Genomic DNA, 12894 nt, shown 5'->3' with positions numbered 1-12894 from the left:
TGGATTTTGTGCGGTGTGTTTTGTGTGGCGTGAGCGAACAGAAAAACAGCTATGATGATGCGGAATTTAGCCACCCCATGCGGGTGCTTGCGAGCTGCATGCTCTTTATGCGTCGTTTGGTTCGTTGGTTGGAGCCCCTAGGGGCCATTTGCAGAACGCGCACATACTTTGCGAGCGACGGCTATGGCCAATCGGCTTTATTGTGCTACTATTTCCTGCACCACCTGAGGTGAAAGTATTCGCATGGTGAGCGACGATTTTGAAATCTGGTTAAAAGAGCCTATTGCGTTTATTAATCAATATACTCTTCGTGGTAAATAACGACAATTCGTGGCGTAATGGTTTTCAACTAAATGCAATATCGTCACACACATCATTGAAACGGGCTGGTAATATTTATGGCTGTATTCGAATTCGTGTAAATACCACATCAAATAACACAACCATATTGTGGTGATATATTGATTCAAAATTGACGCCTCAAAAATCCACAACGTGTACCTCTTCTCAGAGCACAAAAATGAATTAAGCACGTTCCGCAGATAATAACTTGGAATTCAAATGCGTTGAACGCATGATGGATGCCGAAAGCTTGTTATACATTCTGAATGTGCCATATTCTTGAGGCCTAATTTGTGGCGTTTGACAGTACGTTAGCACCAGAACGCTTAACATTCATGACGCAAGCCCATTCATGAAACAGCCCATAACATAATTTATGAAGCGCATTCTCGTAGAAAAAATTCATGCTGAACATAATTCCGGATTCAACGGCATATAAATGGAATTGATGAGGTCTTCTGCAATGACCGATGATGAAATTACTAGCATACGTGGAGTAACGATGGCTTTGATGTGTGTCTTTAGTTATATTTTCGTCGATGTTACTAGCTACAAAATTTTGAAGTTTTGTTGTCTGACATAACTCTGCAATGAACATTACTTAAAATGTCCACCCAGTGGGTGCGTCTCGCGCCAATCCCACCGTGCAGTCCAAGGATATCCATCGATGTAGCAGGATCTTTCTGAACATGTCCTCGGGGCGGAAAATTGAAGGTGGTCTCGCAAGATTGCATGTTTATGGCGTAAGCCGTTTAAAAGATTCGCAATCCTCACCCTTCACCCGAGCTCACATGGTGTGGCATGGTTGGATCTTCGGTCGGAGCAGTGAAAGGCTTATGAGCCGTGTGATACACTGCATTATTCATTGCACGGTGCACGGGAACAGTGTGGGGCTCGAGAAACTTTTCCATAATTCCCACCGCGAGGGCCACTTGATTTTGTTTTCTTCAATCCGTCCAGAGCATAATGAACAAGAAAAGAAGAAGAGATGGTGGTAAACTTGTTCCTCGGAACAACTGCATTGTTTCACCAACCGAGCTCAGAGAGTGTGCAGGCGATTGGCCGCTGGCATGGAGCCAACCAAGTGCACCAGTGTTGCTCTGCTGTGTTGCATCCGCTTGAGTCGAAAGGGGCACTCAAACTTGATTCGGTCCGTCAGCACCGATCGCTGCATTCGAGCATGCCGTTGCTTGTTGTGACGTGTTGTCTTATGCAAAAATCTCGTAGAAAGGCAAGGAATATGAAGTCTATAATAACGATAAATTGCAATATCTACTCGTTGGTCTGAGTACAGGCAGCAAAGCCTGAGGTCGCGGCACGTTTGATGTGATGCAACAGCTGAGTCGATTCAAAAGTTTGCATTCACCTTCATTCTGAAAGGATCAAGTTACGCACCGGTGACAATGATAAACCGCTTTTGACATGCCATGCTCGACGATTCCGTTGTTGTGGTATGTTGCCATGACGCAACGCTCCATTACAGAGCGTAATAATGCGCTCTGAATAATACTCATGACGGACCAACCCTGCCAAGTGATGCAACCAGTGGTACCGGATTTTCTATGCATTAAAAACGATGATTGAAGGGATTGGAGAAAGGAACTACTGAAAAAAAAAGAACAAAACAATCACCTCATAAATCCGAAAACTGTATGCTCATCGTCTGACGTCTCGCTTGCGATAGAGAGTTTGAGAAAGCAGCTGAGATCAGCGGAAAGGATAAAAGTCTGTATGCCCTTACGATGAGAAGCCCTGGAAACGTTTCGACCTAGTCAGCAAAATGTGATTTAGTGACCGGGCAAACATCTCCGGCTGAATGATAAGAATTTTAATCAGCACCGAGGGCTTCCTGGCACCCTTGCACGTTTCTATAATTACTACTGTACCGCGTGAGAGCCTCTTCCGGCCTGTGAAAGTCGGAAACCGTGCACGTGGCCAAACCGGTTCGAGGTGATTAGCATTGAATTGTTTCTTTTTTCTCCCAGTGTTGCTTCTGCATTGCAAAATTTTTCCTCAATAACTAGCCTACACTCGCTGTAGAAAGTAATACGTTTACTCGCTATGTTTTGCTTCTCCCAACCTATGCGGTGTACGGGAGCGAACCCGTGCTGTTGCCAGCCGGTAGCGAGTTGATGTCTTTTCGATTATCACTAACCAAACAGGCCGCCCGTGGATGGTACGTGCAAGAGACCACCTTGCACCAGCACGAGGTGAAAGAATGAAACCTTTCAACAACCCCGTACGCAATCAGCTCCAGGACCGGTTCTGTCGGATTCGGTGCCAGGTAGATGGCATCACGCAGCGACCACTTGACCGAACACCAAGTGGATGGAAAGGGCACTCACAGTGGTACTGGTATAAACGGTTGTGTGGACAAAATGTGGCAAAAAAGTTTCTTTTTCGAGCTCTATTTCGATTTAGTTGCAACGACATACAAAAAAACATTATCAAAGTTAGATTCTTTGAAAAAATTGGAACTTTGTTGCCAGTATAGTATCATCCTCTATTGGTTACCTACATCGTTACTATGCAACTCACATTAAATGTGTAAATCGCCACTGCCTTGCTCAGTGTGATAGCGGACAATATCATGATTGTTATCTGAAGCCTTTTCACTTGCGTGGACACTTTATTTTGGGCAGCTGTATCTCTTCTGTGTGTCAACATCATGACACTAGATTGTGATTTGCATATTCTATCTTCTAGTGACGTAAAAATTATTCCTGCACCGGTCGAAAGGGCGAAATAATCAACCCCAGTGTCACCGGTACATCCAAAATAGCAAGCATTGGTGAAGTCTCACGCATCGCGCGTTGATGATTTTGGCTCGTGCTGGGACCCTCTTTTATGCTGCAAGGTTCTCCAAATGGGTTAAGCCCTAGCTGGACCGAGACAAGAACGGCGTGCTATAGTGGGGGTTTCGTATTGAATTTTGTACGGTTGTTATTTTTGATTCGTTGTCCTGAAAAAACCCATTTTTTTGAATTGGAAATCAATAAATAAAGTTGACGGAGTATAAAGTGATGCAAGATTTAACGATAATCCACCCAACTGACTCAGAAGGATCTGTTCTAGGACTTTCGCGCTGTTTGTGTGGGAATTTTAACTGGTTGCGTGACTGATGGGTTCATTTGAGCTGATAACTTCTTCTTACAAATAGAGAACTCAAGCTGGTCATTCTAGGTGACAAAAAAGGTCAAGTAGGAAGAGAGAAGCAATCAGGATTGCAAACATCAGGATATTTTGGGACAGAATCAACACATTGTTAATTGTGATGAAAAGGAAAGGCACTCTACGTATTAGTCGATTTGATAAGATTTTTTAGGTAAATTTTATATTAAATAGGTTGATTGCATTGATGTCGCTCAGAAGCGTGAAGCTCTTGATATGTAGAATCTTTATAGTGCCATATTTGTCAAATTATTTAAAATTCAATAATAAATACATGAGTTACGATTTAATAAATGTTAACATAAATACAACTAAACGCCAACAATCTAACGAGGCTACAATGGAGACGCCTGGTGGTTTAATCACAAAACACCAGGCGTCTCCATTGCTACGACGTTAAGCTGTCGGCGAAAGAGGCTGAAATGTTTATTTCAATCTATTATTAATAATAGATTGAATGCAGCAGTTATATAGCATTGGTGCTTGAGTGAGACGTTTATTTTTTATTTTAGTTGAAACAATAACATTATTCCGAATACTTGATTTCATTGGCTTCTGCAATGAAGGTAATGGTAGATGTATTCATAACAATTTATATGCAATAATAATTGATATGTAGCCCTTTGGTGTGGACGTAGTTCTTAAAACAGTATAGAATGTCAGAATTTATCATTATGCACATTTACCAATGCACTTACCTTCAAAAAAAGAACTTATTTCGGATAATAAGTTAAATTCCTCAAATACACGAAGCATAATCGCTAGCATTTCATTGAATCACTAATTGTGGATGTATTTATCGTCATCTATGTGAGCTACAAACCGTCACCCATTCAATTTCCGAAGCCTATTCAATTAATAACGGCTCCTTAACTTTGTACCATCGCTTACGACCTGTATCATCTTGTTATCTTTACATCGCAGTTGCTGGCTACTCTACTAACAAATCTAACAGTAATGTTAAATTCTTTTCGTACGCACAGTGAAATTTCCTTACATTTCTGCTTGCACGTCACGAATTTTCTCTCACTAACACGGAGCGATCAACTTGATCTACATTTAAAGTAAACTATGTGCAACTTCTAACTCTCTCTCTCTGAAATGCTTTCAGTGCTGGTCATTGTTAGTTTCATGACTTCAACCACCAGTAGATGTCATAGAAGCGCTCCCAATTCCTACCGCAAACGTTTTTAAAGCCAACCATTGAGCAGACTGTGTGTCCAGAACGATTATAATCGATCGGTTGCTGATGACAGTATCCAAAAGCACGAGCAGGGTACCTTCTAAGGCATAACACGAGGGTACCTTCATAAGGGCATCTGAGGAGAGGAAGACGAAACAAACAGGATGGCCCGGTGTCATTACCTGCACATGGCTACGTATACCTTCGTACGTGTTATGGTCTGGCTACATTTAAATAGCAAAATATCCGGAATAGTAAGCTGTCCTTTCAGACGAGATTGCAAACGTATTAATACTCCTATTGATGTTCCTGGTCGACTGGAAGTTTAAAACGGCGACGTTTAAGACAAAAACAGCACAATCTCCTCTTCAAAGTATGGCGTAAACAATACATTCACCATCTAATGAATCTTTCATGAAGCAAATCAGTTGATGTGCAGTTTACAAATTGAAGCCTGATTTGATCAAAATTAGTAGTTTACACTCATGAAACACGATATTATTTCGTCAAAATATCCTTAGTCTGTTGTAGTTCTTTTATTGAGAATACCAGAAGTAAAAGCAATTTACAAACAGAACTTATGACACTTACAGCTACCCAATGGCATACAGTATTACAATGGCAACAAAGTCGTACAATTTCGAGATGAAGTAAACGAATCTGAACGACATGAAATTTCCATTTGCTCATCAAAGCCCATCAACCGTTCGCAATCAACACCTACACAACCAGAACCAGCCATTTTCTAATCGCGCTGCCCTAACCAGGGCTATCAGTGCTAGTACTTTTGAATGTGTCGATTGTACCGCATGAGTATTTTTGAGCATATGTCAAACAGCCTTATGGGCATAGGTAGGGTTGCAAAATGGTATCCTGATTGGAATCTCTGGTTCAGTAGGTTTCCCACTCACTTCCCCGAAAAGAGCAGCCAAACTGGGGTAGAGAATATCTTTTTCTGCCCACCGCTACAAGGGACACCATAAAACGCAGTGTGAAGGATAAAAAAATAAACGAAAAACATCGATGTGCTCCAACGAATTCGATCAATCAGCTTCCATATACTGTTGACCGGAAATTCGTGCAAAAAATCACGCTTTTGATTTGTGGTCGTATGACAGAGCGGTTTTGCTTAAGTCGGGATGCCTACCTACTGGTGCGCTGGCTGGACGAATGAGTCGGCCATCTAAAGCTTCGAGCATTCATCATCCGCCATCGTTATGAGCTAAACGAGGCTTCCACGAGCCGCTCGTTCACGGAGTCGCTCGTTACAACGGAGTCGCTTAATCGTACTGCGGATGTCAGGAGAACTCGTGGCTGTTCGAAGAACTGTGTTTCAGTTCGTTTGAATTGTGGTTCAGGTGCAGAAAGTTGATGGTCTGCAGCTCGGCAATGTCGGCGACCGGCTGCTTATCGCTGCCACCGTTCGTTGCATTCTCTATCACGTTCACACTCAGATGTGCCGGCCTGTTCAAACCTGTCCTCATGCGATACTCCTCCGTGCTTGGTGGGCGCCATCTAACCGAGACGGACCGTGGTCGATCTGTAGCGAATTAAAGATCAAAAGAAAATCAATTTGAGAAGGATCGACTAGTAAATTGAAAGAAAGGATTCCAAGCAATAATGCTGAAACGAGTAATGTTTTTAGATTAAATATAATGGGATAGGATATTAAGGATCAGGTTTAAATTATGTGTATTTCATATCTTTCATATATCATGATAGTCTACTTAAGTAGCCTTCATATACGGAAATATGCACCATTGGTTAGCAAATAAAACATTACACATTTTTGTTTGCTAGTAAATACAAAATATTTGTTTGTTAAAAATTTCCCTATCTATTCTTTCAGACCGTCATCATTGTCCAATTCACCTTTATTGAAAATAAAACCCTTTAAGAGGTGTTAAATTGTGTAGAAAGGCACGTCTTCTGCTGCACATTAAATAACGCAGATTTTCAGAAAGGTATCAGATCCTATGTGCAAGGGACCCTTTATTAAAAAAAACGTTGTCAATATCCCAAATCGCTTGTAATCGTCGGCTTCAAATTTGCTCGCTGGTCCGTCGGGGTTTAGCATCTTTTAGTTTGCGAAATTGAGTTATAAAGCATTGAATAGCTCACACCAACACAAGTTGGTAAGTTTGAAAGGATCTTAAAGAAAATCAACTTTCAAAAGCGTTCAGTTATATATGCCTTGTTGTGACCTTTTTTCTTAGAACACCTGCGGAAGCCTGGTCCTGGCATATTCATTCGATATGGTTGTTGATGTGTTTTTTGCATTGAGTACTTTTTTTCCCTTTTTTGCCTCGTCAAGCCTTATTGAACGCTCAGTTGCTTATTGTATCAAGCAGCGTATCGATTGGGTAGCGATTGATTAATGATGTGATGTTTTTTGTCCCGATTGTCCAAATATCGATTAGCGATTGGTCCGTAAGATTGACGTTGATAAAAACCGGCTCAGTATTTCAGCTACCAAAAACTTCCACGGTAAAAGTCATCGATGAAGGACCATCAAGGGCAAATACCTTTTTTTTACCTCAAATGATTTATGGAGAGAATGCTACCGTAGCAGCATATTTGATTAGAATTCTGTGCAGCGTTATTAGCAGTTTCAAATGCTAATAAAACGCTTGAATGCTAATGCTAATAGCAATGTTTGCACAACACATCCGTTAATTTTTTTATTCTTGAATATGTTATTAGAAAAAAACACTAAAATGTTCACTATGCTTGATCTTTTTTCACAAGAATTCACATCAATTGGATTATACTTAGGCTGTTTGTGAACGTTTTAAATCACCAAACTTTAATTGGACTGAGTCAATATTGTTATAGTAACCATACGAGTTTAACGTCTGAAGAAGTTGGGTAGGCGATTAGACATACAATCCATTCAATGTAAAGATAATACGCACAAAAAACTGCCAGTAAAACGTGTGTTCCAGGTGCTATCTGATTGTCTCGTTAATCCAACCATCGTCACGCGCTATTCATCGTGACTGTGCTTTACAAGTAGAGCGTTCAAAAATTCTGTTTCGTTAGTACCTTCCCATGGTAGCAGAGCAATTCAATTCCCGGAAGGACTCCAACTGAAGCACGATAAATGTTCGTTCGAGACCGGGAAAAAGAAAAAAAAGAAACTCGAAACGGAATCAGATTTCGCACCCTGAAGCCACACGACGGCTTTATAGAGGGATTCTACAATCAACGTTGCGATGAAGCAGTTGCTTATTCCAAAAAAAGTTACCTTTACAGGCCATTCAGAGCATGAACTTTGCTCCGGAACAAATATTCTGACCCAAGTGGAGTTGAAGCAGTTGAGACATCATAAGTAAGCACTACTTCCCTCTGAGCCCTAGGCCCAAGAGGATGTGCTGTTGAATAAAACGTGATAAAACATGTCAGCTTTCCAAACAACACCCCTGTACCAATGCATACTAACTGATCCGTTGCCAGTATGGGAAGATTTGTAAAGCTAGGTCAGCTAAAGGAGAAAAAAACGAACCTTCTGTGCTAAAAATTATGGTACGGATATCTGGCAGCTGTCCTTCCGTATATTACCCGATCCGATTCGTGAACTTTTCCTGATAGAGGACCCTTCCCCGAAATTGCAAGAGCGTGGCCTTCCGACGCATTCAAAATGTCTCTATCCAGGCTGCGAACGCTACCCTAATAACTATTGCTTCCGAGGATAAGAAAGTAATCTTCGAAGAAGTGCTCATCGGAGTGAGAACCGCCTTCGAGGGTGGATACACCCAATTTTGCGTGTGTGCTCCATGACAAAACAAAAACTAATACGTAAGGCAGCAAACCCGGGCAGTACGTGGTAGTTTTGCATCTTTATCTCGAAATGCCCTCGGTCGAAGAGATTTACGATGGCCTGAAGTTTAATTGAATATTTCATGCACTCGTGTGTATTACGTGGATTCGTGAACATACTTACACGACCGATACCGGCCCAACTCAGAGTTAGAGTTCTTGTTCAGCAGGACACCCTGGGGAACACCGTCGCGCATCCGCGAGTTGAGAAACTGTAGGCAGCAGAAGCAGATAATCTCCTGGAAGTACACTCGAAAACTGGAATGGAAAAATAGAAAGAGATGGAAAACGGAATCAAAAGGCAATCTCAAACGCAAACGTAAGCCACCACAAGCTACCTACCGGCCGTTCATCCAGTAATATATGATCGGGTTAACCATCGCGTTCGACATCGCCAGCCAGTAGAAGCCAAGGTAGAGCTGCTGCACGTAGCTTGAGGAGGTCATCTGGTTGTTGTGGTATGCGTAGACGAAGAACAGGTGATATGGCAGCCAGCAGATGGCAAATATCGTCACCACAATAATGAACATTCGCACAACCTGTAGTTATAAAATCCCAAGGTCAGAATTTGGTTGAGACTAACAAATAGTAGAATGTTGTGCATTTTAACAAATGTTGGAATTTCCAATTCTAACAATGTTTTTTTTATTAATGCGCAGTAAATTGTATACCACATAGATTTCTACCCCTGACATAAACCGCACATTACCGCAACTATATTAAATTATGTGTAGCAATAAATTTATCAACACCATTTTGTGCACAAGTGCGACAGTACGTGTTTCAAGTGTTTTCCCACAGCACTTGATGCCTAAAAATATAAATCAAATTTGAGAATTCAATTGTTGAAACACTGTTGAATGCACGAATAAATTCCAAACTTTTTATGTGCTTTCATGGAAATGGTGCGTGTTGTTTCCTGTAAAACATTATTTCATAACACTCGAAAAATTCTCACAAACGGCTCCAGCATGTCGTTTCTTCGGGACACAAGGACGCTAAGATTTGTTTCATCCAAGAAAAATCAACACTATGGCGCATGGATACACATTTTGTATGTCTCAGCTAACCTTCGCAGTACCCGAACCCGATGACGATGAAATGACACGAAAAAATGCAAATTTTGCTGCTCCTGGCATTTGTGGGCAGATAAGCATCTCGGGGAATACATGCCTGCTTGGTGCCCCAACTAGCACTGCGGCATTCCCGTGTCAATATTTCCCGCCGGTGTTTGCACGGAAATCTTCCGTAAGATCCTCACAAGGGACAACAATAACATCGGGGAGCGCACGCAAAAACGCGAGAAAAAGCACTCTGCCTGGGCAAACACGCACCACACTGTCTGTCCTGCTACTATGGGATATGCAAACTACAGCGAAATGGTGACACGGGTCGGAAACGGCTGCATTCATGTCGGCCAGCCAGGGAAATTTAATGGGCGCCTCTCTCTGAAGGCCGAACCATCAAACGCACGTGACTGCCAGCTAAAAAAGTTGGGCTGAGTTTAAACTCGGTTATGAAACGCGTCAGCATGGAGGCAAATGGCATCAGCGAAAGCGCAAATGGCACAACATCACGCTGAAAATAGGTCAAACCAACTCCAGTACGAAGGGGAAACAGCTTTGTTGAACCAAAATTCGGTCACTTAGGATGATAGATGTGAAAATTAAAACTCTCATTAGGCCGTTCCAATGACGCTTCACTTTGACGGCTGAAATGTTTTCGGGGTTGAATTCAAGGCATTTACGAGCGAAGCGGCATGTTCTCCGCATAGATAATATTTGCAGTCAAAATAGCCATGGATAGCATATGCGCTGCCATGCGTACACCTGTTTTCTTGTTTCATCGTGGTGTCCTATGCTGGTGTGCTCGGTACACCCTTCTAGTCTGGCGAGCATAGCCAGTTTTCGGTTCTGAATTCAGTAGGATCAGCATAATGTTGGCTCGACGCCGGTATTTCTTTCAATAACATTCACACTTGAGCAACGCTGCTTGTAACATCTGTTCGCAATAATTAGCTTACCGTGGCTTGCTATGGGGGGATACGTGAATTGGGTAACAAGAAGAATGCAAGGGAATCTAAGAACTATGAGAACAAATAAAATTTACCTTATTTTATAAGTTTGATAGTTAGTTTTATAGTTGTTAATATATAGTTTCGAACATAACAAACCATCTAGCTGCCATGGTGAAGATGCAAGAAGGTCATAGTTATGGCTTAAGAACGAGTTTAAAATACTTAATTTACATAATACATTGATCAAAAGATATGATAGATCAAGTTGCAGTTTCTCGCTAGTAGAATTAAAGGGTTTATATGATTTCGTATGCTTTATTTTGAAAATGTATTATAGTCATCGTACTTTAGCCGTGCTAAATTGGTAATAATTTCAACCAGCCCTAAAAGGTCCTTAAAGAACAGTTCTTTTTTATAAAAGTTCAATAAATATTCCCAGCAGCCATTTTCGAGGAGCGAAGCTATGCAGCAAAGGCTCACAGCTTATTGGTAGGTACAAAGAAAATGAGCCCTCTCAAAACATTGACCAATTTTGCAACTATTTGAAACGTCATCCACCGTAAGATGATTGCCCTTCGAGAGGGATGATTGCAGGACACGTCAAATTAGGTCATCACCTCAAACCTATTAACGGTGATAAAATTAATTGAAAACATGTTACAATTCTTATCACTAGCTTTCTTCGGTCCTGTGGAGAAAACTTCGTCAAAACCATAAAAAGAAAAGAGACCGCGGTTTGTGGTGTACCGACCTTACCCTAAGGGATGTTTGCTGCCGGATGTTATTTGGTAGCGATGCGCAAGTTTTCAAATTAAAATTTGCCCCCATTGAACAACACCATTTTTTATTCACCAAACGACATCGCGGCTTATCACGAAGTGGGGGCTGATCAAAATAAAGATCAAAACCGCGTACATGTCGCTGAGGAGTCAAAAACCATCACCGGAGATGAGCAAACACCGGCCATTTAGCGTGTCTGCGGCTGCAGGCAAAATATTAATTGCATAGCATTTCAAGAACTTGAGTAGAGAATTTTGTATTCAATGCCAATGAGAAAAATAACACCCAATCGTGGACACCACAAGTAAAAAAGGACCATCCTCACACTATTCGGTTCATGCCATCAACCATTTTCCACGGAAGATCGCAAGCCTCACACTGCTAAGCGGTGCAAAGTATATGATTAAAAAAGTTTTTAGATACACACCGGTTTGTTTTTTGCTGACTGCATTTACAATGCTGATATCGTGTTGGGCCTGCTTGCTGCGCAGGAAAAAATCCTTTTGAAGCCTGTTAAAAGCCGCGGAAACTTGAGTTTCGTGTCTCCGTTCCCCACATACCAAACAGTTGGGCCAACGAAAACGGTACACAAATTTAACCCCACAGGAAAAGGAGGATTAATTTAGAAGGAGCGTTTTTAGCAGAAGAATCGCTACGCCAAGAGGGTGCGTATTTTGTGCGTTTTCATCCTACCGTTTCGCTATGTAGGTACCGAGCCACTCAAAGTGGTCGTGATGGGCTTGAAAAATTGCTCCTTAGCACCAACAACAACCGGTCTAGCTAGGCCACGTTATATTTATTTTCGCTAATGCCTGTACGATGTGGTATTTTGTTCATTTTTCTTTGAATTTGGAGAGAGAATGTTTCTATTTTCGACGCCGAGTTTACCAACCGCGGATTCGTGATATTAATTTCCATTTGGAGCTTCCGTCATCGACGTTAGCTAAAGTAAACATAGAGTATGTACTTAATACGGCACTAAAACGATGATTTAATTGAAATATCTCGAGAAGAAAAGAGAAAAGGATTATGATAAGAAGGTTGCGTAAAGGTATTTGTAAATTTTAATGGTTCTCTTGGAGGTGACTTTTGCGCCAGCCTGAGCAGCCTGCCATGTTCTTTTCTGAAAGGAACATTGATGTATGGGCCGCTTACCAAACATTAATCGCTTACCGAAAGCCAACTAAAAGTTACTCATTTTATAAAATTTTCTTGCAGAAGAGTTGTGTTTGTGTGAACTTAGACAGGAGAACTTCAGTCAAAACTGTCCTTTGAACTCTAAGCAAGATTTCTACTAGTGCTTTATCACATGCGTAGAAAAAGTCTCCTCTAAAGCAATTCCATTGAAGCTATAGTGAAAGTAAACTTGAGCAAATCTAATTCTTCAAGACTGCCATGAATTCCAGAATCTATAGATAATAGCCTATGTGTTTAGCTTGTGAAATCGTTGGTAAACTACTCTATGCTGTGATTTCCTAGCCAACATGTAGACGTGAAAGAAAAACAATTCCAAATTACTCCAACCATTGAAGGCATTCTTTCGGTCAAATTGAGCAACCGAGTTCAAGAATTTGCCAACACA

General features: G+C 41.4%; 1 protein-coding gene across 1 annotated transcript in view; it reads right to left on the bottom strand.

The window, feature by feature from the left end:
• Nucleotides 1-5994: 5994 nt before the first annotated feature.
• The window catches only part of LOC128730279 (tachykinin-like peptides receptor 86C), a 37637-nt gene continuing 30737 nt past the window's right edge, over nt 5995-12894 (bottom strand). The window contains exons 7-9 of the mRNA XM_053823318.1: nt 8858-9054; nt 8640-8773; nt 5995-6236 (exon numbers count right to left, since the gene is read on the bottom strand). Coding sequence (XP_053679293.1) covers nt 5995-6236; nt 8640-8773; nt 8858-9054 — 573 coding nt within the window. The remainder of the gene's footprint in view (nt 6237-8639; nt 8774-8857; nt 9055-12894) is intronic.

This window comes from Anopheles nili, chromosome 2 (genome assembly GCF_943737925.1).
Source record: "Anopheles nili chromosome 2, idAnoNiliSN_F5_01, whole genome shotgun sequence".
NCBI classification, from domain to species: domain Eukaryota; kingdom Metazoa; phylum Arthropoda; class Insecta; order Diptera; family Culicidae; genus Anopheles; species Anopheles nili.
Note: the sequence above shows the minus strand (reverse complement) of the source record. Positions and strands in the feature narration are given on the sequence as shown.